This window comes from Eublepharis macularius, chromosome 3 (assembly GCF_028583425.1).
Source record: "Eublepharis macularius isolate TG4126 chromosome 3, MPM_Emac_v1.0, whole genome shotgun sequence".
Lineage (NCBI taxonomy): Eukaryota > Metazoa > Chordata > Lepidosauria > Squamata > Eublepharidae > Eublepharis > Eublepharis macularius.
This window is the reverse complement of record NC_072792.1, coordinates 98,216,334-98,237,930: the sequence shown is the minus strand read 5'-3', so window position 1 is coordinate 98,237,930 and position 21,597 is coordinate 98,216,334. Positions and strand designations below refer to the sequence as shown.

The 21,597-nt window shown below is 44.7% G+C and overlaps 1 protein-coding gene across 1 annotated transcript; it reads right to left on the bottom strand.

Moving 5' to 3' along the window:
• Positions 1-451: 451 nt before the first annotated feature.
• Positions 452-21,326, bottom strand: DONSON (DNA replication fork stabilization factor DONSON). Its single transcript, XM_054975114.1, has 10 exons — positions 20,955-21,326; positions 18,764-18,841; positions 16,603-16,803; positions 14,751-14,929; positions 13,885-14,063; positions 13,666-13,786; positions 11,803-11,913; positions 4,187-4,385; positions 3,328-3,540; positions 452-802 (listed from the first exon to the last, which is right to left on the bottom strand). Exons 1-10 carry the CDS (start codon positions 21,282-21,284, stop codon positions 665-667), a joined length of 1,749 nt encoding a protein of 582 aa, XP_054831089.1. The 5' UTR covers positions 21,285-21,326; the 3' UTR covers positions 452-664.
• Between the last annotated feature and the right edge of the window lie 271 nt (positions 21,327-21,597).

Below are 21,597 nucleotides of genomic sequence, written 5' to 3'. Positions count from 1 at the left end.
ACCGCTGGTTCACAAACCATGAACCGGCCTGGTTCGTCACGAATTATGGTTCATATTTCAGTTCATGTCCATCTATAGTGTGGAGTTTACCTAAACTCCCCCTAAAAATACAGCTACCTGTATATTTTCCTTCAGCAGGCTCAAAACAACTTACAGAGCTAAGAGGGAGAAAAGAGACAGCACAAAAGACGGTTAAAAAAGGCGAGTCTCCCCCTGGCACTTCCAGTCCCAGCAACTACAATCTATTTAAAAGTCCTTTAGAATCATCATAGACAAATTATGTAGCAGTCCTAGAAACATATCATCTTGCTTTTTAAAATAGTAAAATAAAAAAATATTAGGGGTTTCTTTAGCCGATAATTTTAGCAACTATTCTATCTTACAAAATAATCAAAGAAAATGCACAAAATTCATGATTAAAGTTTAATTTAAATAGATACAAATGCAGCTCTTTGTCTTAAAGAGGCAAAGGTTGTGATATACTACACAAAATAGTCAAGTTTGATCAAGTCACTTTATGAAAGTTAACTACATTGTAGAATTAGCTTACAATTTTGTAAACGAGATGGTCTTCCTGGGATGCTGTTTTAGACAGGCAGAACAGCAACATAAGTGTTCAGAGGACATCACTGGGAACTTTATTTTGTTGAGTGACATTGTTTACTTAGGACTTCCATATATAGATATAATCATTCATTTCTAAGAGCCGTATACAAGACTTTCCTAATGTTGGAGGGAGTGCCAGTTGGTTCAAGGTGCTGAGATGCAGTCCAGTCCCACTAAGGTCTTTGTTAAGGGATTCCTGTGAAAATTCATATTTATAAGAGATATACAACACTGTAATTTATACTGCTAGTACATTAACTTAATGGCTGATATACAATTTCATCAGGATTATTGATTCTCAGGGCTGAACTAGACATTCCCTCTCAGGTGTGCAGTATTGTGAGCCAAAAATTTATTTTGTGAGCTGACTTGCATATAAGTTTTGAGTGCTTTTTAAAAAAAAATGCAGTCCACAAACATACAAAAATACAAACAAACATTTGACTATCACATAAATCAGTTCTTAGAAACTTATAATCACAACCTTTAAAAAATCTGAGAATCTCAGTGGGTTACACTGAGTCCAGGCACCCTGTCCTACCTATGTTGTGTGTATTTTATTGATATTGAGCCAAAGGAGTCTGGAGCAGAGGGAAGTCTGGGAAGAAAGCTATGCATGTGAAAAAATGAACCAAGCCAAATAGGGCTGAGAAAGGAAGACATGTAGAGGAAGGGGGTGAAAGGGCCGGATTATAAAATACAGGACAAATGTCTTCCCTGGCAGCAGAGTTAAGAGGGGATATGGGCGAGTCAAAGAAAATAGAGATGGTGCCTCTGAATGGGATCCAGACTGTAGTGGAGCAAAAAAGAAGGGGGGAGGGAGCCAAGATCCATAGCAAAGGGCCCAAGGATGATGCATCTGATGGGCTTTGAAGCCCAACCCTCCTTGGTCCCTTCCCTTGCTCACCTGGAATTATTCCCCCCACCCCACCCCCCTCTCTCCACCATTGCCACTAAAGGAGAAACAAGGGAGAGTGGATCTGTTTAGAATTTCGCATGCCTTCCTTCTCCCAGAATGCTCAACTTTTAGGGCAACCCTCCTCAACCCAAACTCAGGGGTGTTTGTTGGTGAGGCAGCTCCTGAGATTTCATGTTATGAAGAAGAAAGGAGGGAGGGAGAGACGAAGAGCTTGCTTTGTGCATGTAACAAGCCACAAAAGGTGCATTTTTACTTAAATTTAAACAAAGGTGTCAGTTTTATGCAGGTAAAAAAGAGGGGGAAAGAAATTGCTCAGGGAAATGCCCTGATGCTCAGACTCAAAGGTGGTAGAAGAAGAATTTCTTCTACATGAGGAGGGAGATGTATGGTTGCCAGCAACTAGGTGGTGGCTGGAGACTCCCAGAATTACAACTGATCTCCAGGCAACAGAGATCAGTTCCCCTGGATAAAACAGCTTCTTTTGAGGGGTGGGGAGGTGATCTCTATAGCATTATACCCTGCTAAGGTCCATCCCCTCCCCAAAGCCTGCATTCTCCAGGCTTCACATCTTAAATCTCCAGGAATTTCACAACCTGGAGCTGGCAACCATAAAGGAGAGGGATGTATGTTGGGGAGAAAACAACTGTTTTACATGCAGAATGTCCCACACAGGTCCATACCAAGTCTACCTGGGTGCAATCTTGTGCCATCCTTCACCCACAGGCCCTCAGCAGCATGGCCCAGGCCTGCTCGGGCGCAATTCTGTGCCATCCTTTGCCTGCAGGCCCTCAGAGACACAGCCCAGGCCTGCCAGGGGGCAATCCTACGTCATCCTACGCCTGAGGGCCCTTAGAGGCGTGGCCCAGGCCTGCCAGGGGGCAATCCTACACCATCTTTTGCCTGAGGGCACTCAGAGGCACAGCCCAGGCCTGCCAGGGGGCAATCCTACACCATCTTTTGCCTGAGGGCACTCAGAGGCACAGCCCAGGCCTGCCCAGGCACAATCCTGCACCTATTGGCCCTCAGAGGCATGGCCCAGGCACAATCCTGTGCCATCTTTCGCCCAAGGGCCCTCAGCGGCATGGCCCAGGCCTGCCCGGGTGCAATCCTGTGCCATCCTTTGCCCATGGGCCCTCAGAGGCGTGGCCCAGGCCTGCCCAGGCACAATCCTGTGCCATCTTTCACCTGAAGGCCCTCAGCGGTGCAGCCTAGGCCTGCCCAGGCACAATCCTGTGCCATCCTTCCCCTATGGGCCCTCAGTGGAGCGGGCCAAGCCTACCCTGGCACAATCCTGCCTCATCCTTACTTTTCAGAAGGAGCCAGCTGAGCAGGAAGGCGAGGCCACTGGAGAGGAATCTCCTCTGCACTCCAAAAGGAATCCTGTGTGCCAAGAGGTGAAATTTCCTGTGTGATGGGAACGTTGGACATGGTGTCCCTGTGGCCACCATGAGGAGACTGTCACAATTTTAGTCATTTAAAAATGCTGTGAGGGCTTAATCCTCTTTGGCTTGCTGCAAAGCAGGCTGAGGAGCTCTTTCCCCCACCCCGCCATCAAATGCTAAAACAGCAGTATGGTTGTTTCAACACTTTAAAAAAGGTGCTGGAGGGGGGAGTGCTGCAGCATTTTTAAATGACTTTAAAATGGCAGCAGGAAGCCATCATGTCTAATTTCGCCCTGTCTACAAGCAACAAAGAACTCTCGATCACACTTCCCAGTAATTAAAGATATACTAATATTCTTTTGCTCCCTCCCCCTTGCAACTAGATTTCCAGCTGGATAGATACCAGTAGAAACTACTTACTTTCATTGTGCTCTTCTCATTGTTAGTGCGTGTATTAAACACTGCTGTTGGCTCATGTGTGTAACACACAGCAGAAAAAGTTCCCTTTTGAGCAGTTTTGAGCAGCATTGACAAAGAATGTAAAGAATGAGGCATGATGGGGCCCACAATCTCCAAGCTAAATATATCTTTGTACTGTGAATGAACTTGTGTTTTCACGTTGATGCTTCGAGCCTGTAAACAAGATACTGAATGTGAAAAAGTTCACAAATTTTAAAATCAACCATCAATTTTGGTAAGTTTCAAGGAGAGAGATTCAGTGTGGACAAATTCCACCTATTAAAAGAAAGTAAACTAGTGATAAGGGAAAAGGAGGAAGAAAGTGAACACCTGTAGCCCTAAGTATGTTTCTTAGATAGGAAAAGATTCAACCGACAAACTCAAAGGTCAAGACATATTTTAAATGCAGGTCACGTATCTGATGCCCACAGGAGAGTGCAAAGTAGAAGTGTGGGTGAATCTGTACAAGAAAAACTTGAGCATGAGCATTTAGGCACTTATTTTGCAAGTACGTATTTGTAGGAAATATTTAAAGTTTCTAAGCTTATCCCATTCTAAGTTCTAATGGTATATTTTTTGCAAAATATCCACATAAATCCAAATTAATATTTAACATCACAAATAATTTCAAATAGATCAAATAGTAATGCAGACTTTAATGAGCATTATGAAATGCCAGTTGATAAAATTGAACGTGTTAGATTCTATAAAACTGTTCCACAAAGAGCCTTTCTCCAGCCAAAAAAATTATGTGCCACTGGAGGAAGGGATTCATGGGCTCTAATGCAATCTTACGAAAAAACATGACTGTGCTTTTTACCTTAAGTGTCTGCATTGTTGCACCTCTAAAAGCAACTGGAGACAGCAGTGTAGGTGGAATTCCAGCCTGAGGGCCTGCAGAAGCCACTAAACTTTTACAGTTCATCAAGAAGTTGAGTAAAGTGAATGTGTTTGTTCCTTGCACTAGTACAACAGATTCAGGTTTGTGATCCAATTGTACTTCATTTTTCTCTTTACAGCTGCAAAGATGTCAAGGAAAAGTGCATGGAAATGAAGTACATATAACACCATCAAAACTCCAGTCACCATTTCCTGCCTTTTTTTCTATAATAAGCCTTTCTATAAACACATTTTTTGCTTCAGCAGTACAATATACATTTCTTAGGGATATTGCTATAAATTATTTTCATGGTTTTCACCCAGTTACCTCGTTATTATTTTAGTATTGTTCTGGAAGAGTACATATTCAGTAGGTCAATCTATATGTTCTCAGGAGGTTCCTGAGGCAACTGATTATCAGGGTGCTTTCCAGGGAACCCCAGGTCCAAGGGAGATTTCCAAAAAGGAAAGTGTCATTTCCCCCTTTCTACCAGAGCCAGCATGGTGTAGTGGTTATGGTGCTAGACTAGGTTCTGGGAGACCCAGGTTAAAAATCCCACACTGCCATGGAAGCTTGCTGGGTGATCTTGGGCTAGTCACGCAGTTTCAGCCTCACAGGGTTATTGTAAAGATATAAATTGGAGGGGAGGAAACTATATATAGTTGTTTTGGGTCCCCACTGAGGAGAAAGGAAGTGTAAACGAAGCAAATAAATAACTCTATAAGACAGACAATTTTTATATTCAGTTTCACATGCTATTACAAAGTAAAGATGTGCTTAATCTTTCCTTGCACCAAAAAGGTAAGCAAAGTTCTTTAGGTTTAGTTTCAGTTAAAGCTGAAGATACAAATATAACAACTTGTAGTCCTCAAGTATGAAATATGACATATTATTTGGCAAATGAATTATTTTTGAAGCAAAGCTCAAAAATGTCACAATCACTTCTGATAGCATTTCTCAACTGGTTGCACAACCTGCTGCCAATAAATGTTATGGGCTGAATCTAAATATCCTTTGCCACCAATAAAAGGAGAGATGGCAATCACTGTAGATTTCTTGTCTTACTGCAGATCCCCCCCAGTTTACCCTCATGGTATTTCCAAGGTCCTACAGGAATGGAATTTTGAGGAACTCAGTTAGTAAGGGGTGTGGTGGTGTTCCAGTAGCAGAAGTGCTTCCATCAGCCCTACGTGGGCCATAGCAAAACTGTAATAGAAGTGTGCACATGCAAAGAGCCTGGGGTTTTTGCCAGGAATGCGTGAAGTGCAAGATTTTCACATGATGCAGTATTTTCTGCATATTCTGAAGAAACAAAACCAGAGGCAGAAGTGAGAAAATGTGTGTGTATGTATAGACTTCTTGATGTTGTGGAAAAATTGCAGAGATCAAATGATACCATGGACAAGTCCCATAAACACGTTTCCCTTCTACTGCCACACCGTACCCTCTGTGGTAGAGTACATACTTGCCTGCTCCATCAAGGGTTTTCTTGCACAATGGCTTTGCAATGAATAAACAGGTTTCGCTTACCGTAACTGTTGTTCATCTAGGTCTTCCGTGCAGGCACACATGGGACTGCGCACGCGCAGGCCTGCCGATACCGGAGATTTTTATAGCTCAAAGCCACCAGGGGGCGCTCTCGCCTTCCACCGCGCATGCGCGGCCATTTTCCCGCCTAAATGGACTATAGAAGGCGGAGCGCCCCACACATACCCTCAGTTCCCCTTTCGCCGCCGTACTACTCTCAATTATACTATACAGCGGGGAAGGAGGGAGGGCATGTGTGCCTGCACGGAAGACCTAGATGAACAACAGTTACGGTAAGCGAAACCTGTTTTTCATCCACGGTCTTCCTGTGCAGTCCCACATGGGAGATTATAAAGCTTAATACCTGGGTGGAGGTGCCACAGTAAAGTCACTCAAAAATAGAATGCAACACTGCGGTGCCCACTGCAGTCTCCTTCCGGTCCAGAACGTCCAGCGCATAATGCTTGATAAAGGTATCCGCTGAAGCCCACGTCGCCGCTCTACAGATGTCATGCAGAGGAACACCTCTCAGCAGAGCCGCAGATGACGCCAAGGACCTAGTGGAATGGGCATGCACCTCCAAAGGACAAGGTAAATGAGCAGAATCATAACATGTTAAAACTGTTTGAACAACCCATCTCGCAATAGACTGAGATGTCGCTTTCTTTCCCCTCTTTTGTCCTGCAAAACAGACAAACAAATTAGAATCCAAACGAAAAGGCTTGGTACGATCCAAGTAAAAGAGAAGAGCCCTGCGCACGTCCAACGAATGGAGGGCCCTCTCCGCATCAGAAGACTGCATCGGGAAAAAAACAGGTAAGGCAATGTCCTGAGACAAATGAAACTGAGACACCACTTTAGGTAAAAAGTCAACTTTAGTCCGTAAGACCACCTTGTCCGCATGAAACTTCAAATAGGGGGGTTCTGACGAAAGCGCAGCCAATTCCCCCACCCTTCTGGCTGAAGTGATCGCCACCAAGAAAGCCACCTTCAAAGTAAGGTAGCGTAAAGGACAGGTAGCTAGAGGTTCAAAAGGTTTAGACATCAATTTAGTCAATACTAGCGGTAAAGACCATTGAGGGACAATAGCCCGAACAGGGGGATACAAATTATTCAGTCCTCTGAGAAACAATTTCGAAGTGTAGTGTGAGAAGACTGATTTCCTATCTATAGGAGGATGGAATGCCGAAATTGCTGCCAAATATACTTTAACAGAACTATTGGCTAAACCCCCTAATTTAATCTCCCAAAGGAATTCCAAAACCTCAGGCAAAGAGGAAGAGAAAGGGTCCAAATTCCGACTGCGGCACCACCCAGAAAAGCGTTCCCATTTGAACGCATAGGACTGTCTCGTGGAAAGGCGTCTAGCATTCAACAAAACATGAGCTACAGCTTCAGAAAACCCCGATGGTGAATTATCAGCCACGCCGTCAGTTTGAGTCGTTGAATGTCGTGATGCAAAACCCCGTGCCAGGACAGAAGGTCTGGAACGAGTGGCAATCTGATCGACTGCGACTGCAATCGAAGGAGAGTGTGAAACCAAGGCTGTCTCGGCCAAAAAGGGGCTATCAGTATGACCGTCGCCCCCTCCCCTTGGATTTTGCTCAGAACCCTGGCCAACAGGGGGAATGGGGGAAATGCATAACACAGAGGACCCGACCACTCGACTTGAAATGCATCCCCATCGGACCCGGGGCCTAGACCCCCCCTGGAGCAATAGCGATGGGCCTTGCGATTGTCCAGTGTGGCAAAGAGGTCCAGTTCCGGGAAACCCCACATCGAGAAGATCGGAACGAGGTACTTGTCCCGAAGAGACCATTCGTGAACATCCCGGTGTAGTCTGCTCAGCTGATCTGCTTGGAGATTCTCCACCCCCGGGATGTGTACCGCTCTCAGCCAAACCGAGTTCTGTATGGCCCAAGTCCACAGCTTCATCGCCTCGGTACAAAGGGTCGCCGATGCCGTGCCACCCTGTTTGTTGACATAAAACATTGCAGTCGTGTTGTCCGTCAACACTTGCACTGATTTGTTGCGCACGGTATCTGAAAAGGAGATCAGTGCATTTGAAATAGCCCTAAGCTCAAGGAGATTAATATGTTCCGAGCGTTCGGCCTGAGACCATGTGCCGTGAGCAAAGGCACCCTCACAGTGAGCTCCCCAACCCAACAGGGAAGCATCAGTGGTTATGGACAAGTGAGTTTGACGATAGCCAAACTCCACACCCTTAAATAGATTCGCATCTGCCAACCACCATTCTAACGAGGCCACCACCCGTCGAGGGACTGATAAACGCTTGTTCTGGGAATCAGAGTTGGGAGAAAAACTGGCATTAAACCACATTTGTAATGGCCGCATGAACAGCCTGGCAAACGGAACCACAGCCGTAGTAGAGGCCAAACAACCCAAGAGAGTCTGGATAAAATGAGCTGATTGAAAACGGCAGCGCTGCAGCCGAAGGACCATGCCCTTAATCCTGGCCGCCCTGTCTGAGGGCAGGAAGCCAGCATTCTTGATCCCATCCAAGACTACTCCTATAAATTGTACAGACCGTACAGGGGTCAATTTTGACTTTTTCTGATTAACGAAAAGACCCAACCTAAGACATAAATCCAAAGTCAGGGACACTTGGGTAAACACGTCATCAGCAGAACTTCCAACCAGAAGCCAATCATCCAGGTACGGGAAGATTCGACAGCCCTGTAACCTCAGATGGGCCACCACCACAGCTATACACTTCGTAAAGACCCTAGGAGCAGTAGCTAAACCAAAGGGTAAAACCCGGTACTGGTAAATTTTACCATCATAAGTAAAACGTAAATACTTCTTATGTTCAGGAAAAATGGAGATATGGAAATAAGCGTCCTTCAAATCAAGGACAGCAAACCAGGAGTGTCTAGGTAAAAGGGTCAGAACCATTTGCAAAGTGACCATTTTAAACTTTCGAATTTCTATAAGTTTATTAAGGGCCCGTAGGTCTAAAATGGGTCGAAGACCACCATCTTTCTTTTCCACCAGAAACAGGTTAGAGTAAAAACCGAAGGGGGCAGGATCACAGGGCACCTCTTCAATTGCACCCTTCTGAATCAGGGTGGCCAATTCAGTTAAGATCTCCGTATGAGGAGGTCCGGAAGAAAAGACAGGGAGACTCAGGTAAGGTAAACTCACAAACTCAATTTTATAACCATACTGAACAATATCAGAAACCCAAACATCGGAACCGATGGACAGCCACTCCCTCCAGTAAGCATGTAGCCTGAACCCAAACATAGGCTCAGGTCCCTGTAATTGTCAGAATTGCTTCTGGGCGTGGGGGGCGTCCTTAGCCTGTTGATGCTGAGAACCAGGCTTGGGACGGTGACCTTGTCTGCGCCTGGAAAAGGATTGTTGAGGGCTCTGGTAACTCCTCTGAGACTGATACGAATACCCCTGATAAGGCTGGTACCGATATGATCTGCCCCGCTGAGAAGATCTGAAGTAAGGTCTGGCGGGATGCTGAGGAGCCTGGTGCAGAACACCATAGGACCGTGCTGTGAGACGATCCGTTCTCTTTTTCGACAGGTATTCATCTGTCTTCTCAGAAAAAAGGAGTGTCCCCTCAAAAGGTAAGTCCTCTACTTTGTTCCTCGTCTCAGGCGGGAGAGCAGTCGTGCGGAGCCACGCAAATCGCCGCAAAACCACTGCAGAGAGCAAGGAACGTGCAGACGTATCGGACAAACTCCTGCTCGTATTAATCTGGTGCCTCGAGAGGCGGGTGGCCTCCTCCTGGATGACACGCAGGAGGGTCCGCTGGTCTTCAGGGAGTTTGGGAAGGAAAGCAGCCACTTTCTTCCACAGGAAGAGCTGGTAAGCCGACATCATAGCCGCATAGTTAGCCACTTTGATGGCAAAAGCAGCAGAGGTGTACAATTTCCTCCCTAGAGTATCAATCTTTCTACTGTCCTTGTCAGTAGGAGCCGACATGGAACCTTGTTTGCCCCTTGCCTGCATCTCCTCAGTGACTAAGGAGGAAGGAGGTGGATGGACAGCCAAGAACGGATGGTTTTCGTCCTTTGTACGATAAAGGCCTTCCACTTTTCGGTTAGTGGCGGGGATAGAAGCAGGCTTAGCATTGAGCTTCTTCCACAACTCAAAACCATCGATCAGCGGAAAGGCTACGGAAGGAGTGGAACCCGAGTAGATATGCTGGTAGATCTTATCAGTAAATTTCGACTCCGTAGAGGTCGTTTCCAAATCCAGTGCTTTAGCCATTCGCTGAAGCAATTCATTATAGGCTCTGAAGTCGTCCGTCGGCGAAGGTTCTTCCGCTGGGCCAAGTTCAGCATCAGGCGAATCCGAAGGAGGGGACTCATAACCCCTTGGTCGGTTCCGATGGTAATCAACCTCAGAAAGGTGCGGTGTTCCATGCGAGTCGCCATAGGATCGGATCCGAAAGGAAGGAGACATCGAGTCCCCTCGAAAAGAGCGGTCCGATCGGAGCGGACTATCCCCCCTGTAGTATGAGGCCGCCCGGCCCTCACTGCTGTATCGCTCCCTCGATCGGCTCCGAGTCGGGTACGGGCTGTATCTACGGCCCGATCCACTTCGATAACTCCGACCCGATCTGATGGACCCGGACTCATGGGAGGCCGATCGCGGGCGTCCCGTAGGGGTCGGGGGTTTCTCTACCGGAACCGGGTCCTCTTGGGAAGAGGTCAAGACAGGAACCGGGTCGGGATCCTTGCGCCTCTTTTCCGGTGGGTCGGAACCGAGCGCACCCGAAGGGGCCGGTAGCGGAGAGGAAAGTAACTGCTCCAGAACCGCCTTGTCCCTTTTGGAAGAATGTTTTCTCTTCTTCTTCTTCTGCTTGTCAGAGTCGGACGGAGCGGATGGTTCTCCCGTTGTCTCCGAAGCGACTGCACCCTGAGACGGTGGAGGCGTCGGTCGTGACACCGAAGGCGTCCGGCTCCGAGACGCAGCTCGATCCAAGGCTGGTGCAGCAGATGAAGTCGAGGGCGGTCGGCTCCGAGGGAGCTTCGGAACCGATGGAGCTGGTTCCGACGCGCTCCGAACCGAGGAGGACGAGCGATCTCTCGGTCTCGACTCCGAATGACTCGGGGAAGGTAAGGCGCGAGGGGTCCTCGAGCTCACGGTTTCGGCCGGCCGAGGAGTGGATCCGGGCGCAGCAGATGGAGGTGCCTTCGCCGGAGGGTCCACAACAGACATGGCACGTTGCCACAGCGAGGCGTGCAAACGGTCCGCCCTCTCCGCCCTGGCCTTCGAAGTAAAGGCACGGCAATGTTTACAGGCCTGGGTATTATGGGTTTCCCCGAGGCAATAAAGGCAATTAGAATGGCCGTCTGACCTGGTCATCTTTCGATTACAGGAGACGCATCGTTTGAACAAAGCAGTATCCGACATCGCGAACGAGTAGAAGAACTAAAAACCTCATCTATCGGCGGCGAAAAGGAAACTGAGGGTATGTGTGGGGCGCTCCGCCTTCTATAGTCCATTTAGGCGGGAAAATGGCCGCGCATGCGCGGTGGAAGGCGAGAGCGCCCCCTGGTGGCTTTGAGCTATAAAAATCTCCGGTATCGGCAGGCCTGCGCGTGCGCAGTCCCATGTGGGACTGCACAGGAAGACCGTGGATGAACCTTTCTTTTCTTGTTGGTAGTGGGGAACAAAGTGTCTATATAGCATCTTTGATGGCTGGGCAGTTTGAGAGAGTGAGCACAAGAAGAAATCAAGCATAGAAAAGAGGGAGAAAGGCAAATGGAACATTATGAATTGAGAAGGGAAGCAAGCAGATGCAGGATGGCTGAATGAATAGGGAACAAGGAAACAGCAGAAGAAAAGGAACAAACTTTATGCCGCTTCCTGCACTGCCCTATGAGTTTTTGCAGGTGCAAAACAGATAGCAGAACTATCACTAAGTTACAGTTCCCCAGTATGAATTTGTAATTTCTGTTGCACATTAACTTATGCTAAATGAACCACATAAAATAGCTATAAATTCCTACTTAAAGGAAATATCTTGCCTCAAAGAAGGATACAGTTTGACAGTAATTGCTTCTGGTTTTTTAATTTTGTCTTGAACACCCATCTCTTCCAACCATGAAAATCCTTCATCATCGTCATCATCGGCACTACTAATCATTTGTTCCCTAAGCAATGAAATACCGTTTTAAAACGCAAACCAAACGAGTGTTCTAACACAAATATTTCTGAAGTAATAAAATGAGTACAACAAGATATTTCTGAAATACTAAAATGAGTACAACAGGAATAAAATGGAGTGGAAGAGAGAAAAGGGGCCAGGAATATTTGGTCTTAGTCTTTTAAGTGGCACCAGGGTCGAATCCACATTACTCCTTCTAAGTCGCATATTCCCCGCATTCCCCACGCAATCCCGAGTGCTGGTCACATTACCTCATTAAACAGACGCATTTCATTCGCATTTCTCCCGAATAAGTGGTCACAGGTTTTCAACGGGAGTTTCACGGTGGCTGTGAACGGGCCAATGCGCAATTTATGTGGTTTTTTTAAAAACCACCCCCCTTCCTGTCTCTCCGGCCGTTCCGAGAGTTCCTATTGGCTGATTCAACTTGCAGGTGCTCCGTAGTTTGCAAAAGACTGTTTTTGACTTCATAGCATTAGATTTATTGATTATGCTGTTTCTGACTCAAATCTGGTAGTTTGAAAAATCATTTTGGGGTGAATCCATCCTCAGAACGGACTCGCGAAACTTCCTTTTTAACTGTTTTTTATTTATTTTATTTTATATTACTGTAATATCGAAATTACAAGATATCGAAATAATGACACTCCAAGGAAGTGAAACTTCAGTAAAATTCAGGCACTGAACTGTCCTGCATAGGAAATGCCCACGAAAGCTTCCCACATGCTTCCAAATTTCCAAAAAAGAAACGGGAGAGAGCCATCAGTGCTGTCAGTGGGGGAAAGAGAGGCATCATTATCTTCAATGATGTTTCTTTATAAGGCAAGATCGAAATAACGGAAAAGTGCACTCAAAATTTTTTTTTAAAAAATGGGCGGGGAAAAAAGTTCCCGCCCAAAAAAGCGGTTTTCGAGCGGCCGTGTGACCGGAGGGACGCGCGAGAAAGATGGATTGGAAGCAGGAATGTGAACGAAGAGGAAAAAATCGCGGATTGGAGGCAAACGGAAGATATCCGATAAACATGCGGGTAATGGGTGAATGTGGATTCGACCCAGAATTCCCAACCCATCAAAAATAGTTAACTTTTCTGGAAATTTAAAATATACGGATTTTCCCATTTATAACATCTACATCTTAGCAAGCCTTGATATACTTTTGTTATGCAGGTAAATACTTTTTAAGAAAAATTTTTGCAGTTGAATTTTGGTACTGGAAACACAAAAAGAAAGGGTTGGATTCTACGAACTGTGAGCACAAGGGTGCTCATAGATCTTTTCCACCTGCCCTTTCCTCCAGCAGTCCCCTTGAGCCCTGAAAAGTTGAGTCATGTGAACACAGTGAAACAAATGTGATTGGGGAAGCGGGGCTAATGTTAAGATGAGGAAATCGGGTGACATCACACCTCTCTGCTCTTCTGGATGCACAAGAAGCAATGTCACTCAATTCTTCTTTTTCACAGCATCCCATGTGCATCACTCTGCCAGTTCCACTCCCACTACTGTCATCAGCTCTTCAGGTGACCTTGAGTAAGCCACTCCTCTCAGACTCACCTGCCCAGCTGTATTGTGGGGGTAATAACACTGACTTTGCTCACTGCTCTGAATGGGCATCAATCTGTCCAGAAGACTGGCATATAAACACACTGTTGTTGTTATTATGGGAAAGGTGAAAAAGATCTACTTGCACTTCACAGGCTCTAACAGCTTGACAGCTAATTTTAGATTATTTTACTACTTACTCTTCATTCTCAGCCTTGCCTGTTGTTTTAACATCATTAACAAGTCCTGTTTCTAAGTGGGATGCCGAAGAGTTATATTTTCTTTTTTTAACTTCTTGGAAAGGTAAATTAAATTCAATACCTGCAAAAGCAAGAAAAGCAAATTGGCAGTATATGTATTAGCTACATGCTAGAGGGCTTAGTAAAAAATGCAAACTTCGTAAGATAGATCTCTCTTACCATCATTTTTCATGGCTTCTCTTAAGCCTCTGGTTGTGGGGGAAATCAGTGCAGTGATCATATCATTCCCTGCAAGCCCTGCTGCCCGGAATAGCACAGTGAACTGGTAAGTGCAAACGTAGAAATAGGGACATAGCCTGGCTCTCAGCAGATTATAAAGAGAGGTAAAACTAAGAGACCTGTAGGTTAAGGAACATCATACAGAACTGGTCAGCCTCATATTTGGAAGCAGCAAAACACAAGGGTAATCTAATAGTTAAAACACAAAGGTCATAGATGCTCATTATCTATACATCATCCAGTAAACGCTTGTCACACACTCAAAACCACATTTCATCAAGGACTCACAACAAATATATAGAAAAGCACTGAAATCTCTGGGTATAAGCACTGCATTTCTAGCTACATTATGTGATCCTGAAGAGACATGAACTATGTACAAACTAGTGACAGATGCACATGTACTCTGCAGCACAGCAGATGTATGGAAAGTTGCAAAACAGTACAGATTATCTAGAAGTAGTTAAGTGGTGTGGCATAAACACCAAAGAGTATGAAAATGATTCAAATGGATTCAAATCTTGCCTTATCAATAAACTTGCCTAGTAGCTATAGGCAAACCACTATTTTTCTCAGCCTCGTAATACCAGCCTGCCTTACAGGAATGTTTTTATCACAGTTCTTAAATGAGTGCTTTGAAACTATGAAATGTGCTGCATAAATACAATATACTACTAAAACCATAGAGGAAGAGTAATGTTTAACCTTCTCCAGAACTTGTCATTTCTGTGCCCAAAATTGCTTACCCCCCATGGTATTTTTTCCCTTTGCTGCTTGAATATGCATTCTCATTCACTACAACTTACCATTCACTCATAAGAACTTGCTGCAGTACTTCATCATGGGACCAAGGACTATATTTTCCAGCAACTTTTCTGTCTGCTCCAATACGAGGAAACAGCTGTAGCCATGGCAGGAAGGGATGAAGCCAATATACAAGGCTTTGTTGGAAAGCACATCGAAGTTCTGTGGAGAGTTTTGGTTCCTAAGAGCGCAACATGTTAAATTACATGTACAAAGTTATTCATAAGTTCAAAAATATTTACTGAAATATTCACAATTAGAGGAAGGTATTATCCTAAAAAGAGGATGAGAAGAACTATTTGATAAGTGAATTTGTCCCTGAACTGAGACATTTCTTACGTAGAATGCGTAATGCAATTTTCACAATCCTCCTCTAATGCCAAGCCTTTTTCACAGCTCAAAAGAATCATAGGACTAGATGATAAATCGTATCCTATTACATTCTTTGCAAGTTCAAATACCAATTTCGAAACCGTATGAATCTTACTACAAGTTAAGCTTGAATGAAAAGTATCTACTTAGTCATCATCACATAACCAAAACTATTATTTGTATGCCCTATTCAACTTTTCATGGATCAAAGGTTAACTATAGAACATTTTGTTTTCTTTCATATTTAGTGTGATTTGATCCATTGCATAATATAACCTGTATCAGTAACAAGAAGTCCTATATTCTACTCCATTTTTAACAATGAGTATGCTATGCACATTTATGATGACATCTTACACAACAGCCTATAGCCCTTTAAAGCTTACACAGAACTTAAAGTTGTAAGGAAATTTTTAAGACCAGCCCCCTTGAAGTTGAAAAGTCAAAGGTTTTTCTGTCCTTGCTATAATTCCTGTATACCTAGAACTCCACTGTTATAAAAGATTATGTTTATTATGCTTAGTTTTAGCCATATCTTAAGAAGCAAAATGCGATTTAAAAATTATTTTGGATTTTGAAACTGTAATGTATTAGTCACAAAAAACAATGAGACAATTTTTGAGTTGCACAGAACTAGCTTACAACATAGCAAAAAGCAGTATGTCTTTAAAAAGCAGATTCAGGATACTTTTGCAAACTGATTATTGTTTATAATAGAAAAATGCAAGATACTTTGATTAACACTCAGAGAAGTCCTGATCTAAGGGGAAAATGCTATTTCCTGGGCAAAAAAGCGATAAATTCCTTATATCTTAGGCTGAGAGGAGATGGTTCTTTTATGGAGATAGGCAGGATGGAGATGACCATTTGCCCACTTGCCAGGAAGGCAGATGGCTATTTGGATATCCTGAGTTGGGCCTTAAAGGTTTTGGGACATGCACCTTCATTTGATTGGCAAATAGGTGGAAAGAGTGACACATGGGAAGCACTCCCAGTTTCATATGTCTAATATATGGAAGAAACCCATGATACGACCGAGCTTTTTCTATCAGTATTATCTTGCTCAATAAATAGCTCTAAACACAGAAGGCAATTGGTGGGCAAAGACTCAGAAAATGTGTCGAGATGTTTATAACAACAACATTCAATTTATATACTGCCCTTCAAGACAACCTAATGCCCATTCAGAGTGGTTTACAAAGTATGTTATTATTATCCCTGCAACAATCAACCTATGAGGTGGGAGAGTTCTGGAAGAGATGTGACTGACCTAAGTTCACCCAGCTGGCTTCAAGAGGAGGAGAGTGGGAAATCAAACCTGGTTCTCCAGATTAGAGTCCCACCACTCTTAACCACTACAACGAACTGGCTTATGTACACTCTTAACCACTACAACGAACTGGCTTACTCTGTTTTTCTTTCCATCTCAAGCTAGATAGGATAGCTCAGTCTTTACAAACACAGTTAATCAGATCAAGTCACCTGAATATTTTGGGGCAAGTTTATTGATGTTGCTCTACAATGCTGAACAAATCCTTGAGACTCTTCTTGTGCTTTTAAATGATCTGCCCATGCAAATGAATAGGAAGATTTGAAGAGCAGACGTGTTTTAATGCTCCAGTCCGCAGGAAATTCGTAACTTGGAAAAGAGACTCCAGTATGGGAAGTGGTCTGATGTGGGTCCTTGCAAAACACAAATATTGAAGAAGTTAAAACAGCTGCTTTATTAATGCCACCAGTTAACTATTTAGAAGGAACTGTCTTCGTCATCACGAAGCACAGCACAGACACACATCCGCAGCAATGATCATCAGCATAAGCTTTTAATCAGTTTGAAATCTGAAGAGACGAAGATATGTTTCATAGGACTAGCCTGCTAAAACAGCAGGAAGAAGGGACCCTACTGCTTAGAGAAAAAGTAGGAGACATCTTCCAGTGCTGGACAGATTGAACATCCAGTATTGAAAGATAAATAAACCATAAAAAATAAGAATATAGTATTTAAAAAGCAGAGCATTACTGTGACATTTTGCCCCGTTTTATACTTTTGTTAAATCTTTGGCTTTGGACCTTAAATTCAGCTCCTCTTTATCTTAAACATACCTCAGGAAGGCTCTGGTCACCACCCACTCTCTTTTTAATTTCCACTCACACAGAGCTTCAGGTGTTCTCTCTGTTACCCAAGCTTTTACCTCAAGAACACCTTCCCTTTTGTGTTTGTATGATATTTATATTGCTGCCTTCCTGATTCCTTCAAAAAGTTTTTGCTGCCACCAAAGGCTTTTGCCTTAGCACCTAAGTTTAACTTGTAATATAGGAAGGCTTGTTATATATGGTAGTTTTATAAAATGGTCAGCACGTGAGGGTTCCTGTGAAGTGAAAAAAAAATCTTTTTTCTTATACAAAAGAAGAATTTATTTGTAAGCACATAAGCATGATGGTCACAGAGTTTTGATAAGTATTGGTTTCAGAATAGTTCTTAAGCTTGGTAGTTTCAGAAATAAAAGTATACTTATAGACTTAATCACACAGAGTAATTTTCCACAGGTCTTTATTAACAAAATAAACTTTATCTACACATAGATTCATTCATGCTTTTCCGCACAGATTGCCTGACTGAACTAGAATGAACATTTTTCTCTTAGATCCAGAGGAGTTAGATCCAGAGGAGTTAGAATGAACATTTTTCTCTTAGATCCAGAGGAGTTAGCCAGAGGGGAGGGGAGGTGGGGAGGACTGTGGTTATTGAAGGCTTGTGCTGCAGTGGAATTGGATAGTCTTGGTGGTGCTGCTGAACTCTTTTTGATTTTGCTACTACAGACTAACACGGCAAACTCCTTTGAACCTTTACACAAGCAAACTGATCCCCACACCAAAAGGAGCTGTCTGCATCTCCATATCAAAGGAGTTGTTTACATCCCCCCTCTCCTCCCCCCCCTTTCCTCCTCTATATTTGACCAGTTTCCTTCTTCCCTCCATGCATCTGACGAAGAGAACGTGATTCTTGAAAGCTTATGCTACAATAAAACTGGTTAGTCTTAAAGGTGCTACTGGACTCTTTTTCATTTTTCTCTTATTACACTGACTAAAAACTGCAGTTCACTCCACCCCTTAGGGTATAGCTACTGTCCAATCAGATTCTCTCACCCATCCAGCCCCCTTTCTTTCCTCAGAAGCCTGCATTTAAACTTGCAAAACATTACTGTGGCAAAACAGTCTTTAACAGGTTTATATAAGTGTTCATATAAATGTAGGGATAAATCCTTCAAGGCATTTATCCCACCTTCCGCTGCTGCCCAGGGTGCATGTTTCCCTTAACCCTGATTCTTAGTTCCCAACTAGTCTCTATGCCCGTGATTTAGAATATATTGTATGAGTGACAACACATTCTACCTAGCAGAACCCTCAGAAAAATCACACACTGGGTAAGTTCTGATCTCATGGTTTGGCAGAAAGAGCCTTGAATCCATATATGCATTGTTACGTATGCATAGCAGTCCCATGAATGCAGCTCTCGCCTCATAACAGGCCTTGCATATGTGAAGATGACTCCTACACATAAAACAGCATGTGGCTAATACAAAACTTCATGAGATAAAACTTCAAATATCCACAAACAACTACCAGTTGCAGTGATTCTTACATTGATTAAAGCTGGAGCTGATGTTTCAGAAAATTCTTCTTTCCCAATAGGCTTGTCTTCAGGAATACCATTTAAGAACTAGAAAAAAATTAAGTGCACCTGTAATTATTACATGAGCATGCTTGCCCTTATTTTGCTACAGTACCTGGGACTACTTACCACAGTCTAGTATTTAATTAGATATTTATGAGATCAGTATTCATATAACTTTTTTAATTACGTAAAAGGGGCACAATCCAGCCAAAGTTAACCACTTTGATTCTCATTTGTTTCAATGTGAAAGAATTTGCACTTAAATTTCCTCCGTCAATATCAAAAGAACTCATCAGTGCTTAACTTTAGTATGATCATGGCCATACGGTTTTCTTTCTTTTGTGAAGGAAAAAACTTAACAGGCAACTGTGACAGACTGCACTTTTTAGAAGTTTAGAAGTGCTGTACAAACAGCTGAAGGACTGTAAAAGGTTAATTCTTTACAGAAACAGAGAGCCTTGAGTGACAGGCTACTCCAAGGAATCTGATTGGATAGAATGAGCTGAACAACAACAACAAAAGACTTCTGAACTGGCTGCTGGGAAGAAGGAGAGTCCGATTTCAGCCCTAGCTGAGAGGAGCCCAGTACTGACAGTTCTGAGCCCTGACTGAGAGCAGTTTAACACAAGACAGGAGAACTGGGGGAAAGTTGCCGAGGAAGTTTGGCTCCCATGTGGGCCAAAGAAAGGGGATAGATCTTCTAGTGAGAGGAGAATTTCCCTACCCAGTCAAATGGGGAGTTAGACCTGAAGAGTAAAGAAATCCCTGGCCTGGTGTGGTTAGAGATCTTAAGGGTCAGTTAAAAACTAAAGTTGAGTACTGGCAGGGCTGGTGCCCAGGTTTCTGGCGCCTGAGGCAGCTTCAGGATTGTGCGCGCACCCAGACTGTGTGATGACGTCACTGCATGTGACGTCAAACACAGGGCATGCCGCTGGATCGGCGCACATGTGTCCTCCCAGCCCTCCAGCTCAGTTGCTCTATGCGCCGCCCTGGCCGCCTGCCACGCAGCTGTGCGCACAGGGCAGCAGCAGCACAGGATAACTGAGTGGGAGGGCTGGGAGGCTGCCCGCTCAGTTGCCCCGCGGTGCCGCCGCCAGCATGCACTCCTAGCTGGGAGCAGCAGCTGCAAGCCAGGTGCGGCAGGCGGCCGGGGCAGCATGCGTGCATCCTCCCAGCCTTCCGGCTCAGTTGCTCCACATGCCACCCCGGCTGCCTGCTGTGCCTGGTCTGCAGCTGTGTGTTGGCGGCGGTGGCAGCAGCATAGGGCAATTGAGCTCTGTGGCGTGCACCCCAGCCCCCACTCTGGCGCCTTAGCACTTGAGGTGGCTGCTGGCCCGGCCTCAATGGACACACTGGCCCTGAGTACTGGTGTTTCAAGAGAAGGGGTTTGGGTGCTGGAAAGAGTGAACCAGCCTTCCAGAAAAGAGTATAAGAATACTCAAAGAAAGTACTAAAGTGATTGGGAAAATAGGGAACAAAAGCCTCTCAACATAAAAATTAAAATAACTGAAGAGCTTAAGAAACATATTAATCTGAAATATTAATCATAAGTTTTTGCATGTACTGATTTTACCTCACAGCTATATTGAGTTACCTCAGAAATTTTACTTGACCTATCCCATCTATGTTAAATAAAATATTTTCAATTTAAAAATGCCTCTAGTGCCATTTAAGTTGTTTAAGTCAAAAGGGGGCAGGCACATCATAGCAACATAGAATGAACAGACAATTTTAAACGAGTCTAGTAACTCAGTAGTTATTTGAGTTCAAGTATTTAAGGAAATTCCTTTTGAATCTGTAAGGTGAAACTACACAAATACTTTACAGCTTTTTTTTTTGCTAACTGATTTTAGCAAACATGTTTCCATTTTTGATAGTTATCAAATGACTGGTAAAGGTAGTTTTTTGCATGTCTCAAATTCAGTTCTGAGATAAACTCAGATGCCAGAATTGTTACCATAAGCCTTCACTTCTGATAGGACTCTAAGCATTTTCAATACGGTTGTTACCTATATCAACAGATGCCATCCTCCCAGGGAAAAAGAACGGGCAGAACGAAAACGGGGGAGAAAAACAAACAACAGCGGAGGGAATCTTTGCTAAAGGCATCTCTTCGCCAAGCTCCCCGGAGACGCCCGTGGCAGAGGGGCTCCCTTACCTCTTTGCTGGAGCCACTACGTGTGTCGCTCCCGGTGATTGACGGCTCCTTCGCCGCCAGTCCCTGCGTGGGGGAGAAACATTGGCTGGGCCCCGATGGAAGCGGCGGGCGTGGAGTATTCTCCAAGCTCGAGAAGGGGTTGCGCCTGCGGATCCCAGGAAAGGGCCGAGGGAGAAAAGCGGCATCTCCGAGGGGGCTAGAGGAGGCCGCAGCGGGGACTTGCCCCGAGGAAAGAACCGAGTCACTTCTCCGAAGCCTTTTCCGCTTCAGACGCAACGTCTGCGGGGGTTTCTTGAAGCCCGGTGAATAGTCTGGGACCACTGAACACATAGCGGTGGCGCAAAAAGACACCCGAAAAGCAGAATACCTCTCATCAACCGGAGCCGCGTAAACAAATTTGGCGCGGAAAGGGGAAGGCTCCACCCACAGACCTCGCCTGGACTTTCTGCTTGCCCGCGCAACAGCCAGCCAATCCCAAGGGGGCTTCCTTGTCAGAGGCGCGGCCGGTGCCTCTCCAGCGCTCGCGGCGCGGGCTTGTGCGACCCCCGCGGTCTAGGTGAGGCAGAGTGCAAGCCAGGGGGTGGCGGTGGTCTGCGCTTTCTGCTCTCCCGGGAAGAATATTTGTGGAGAATGGACGGAGATC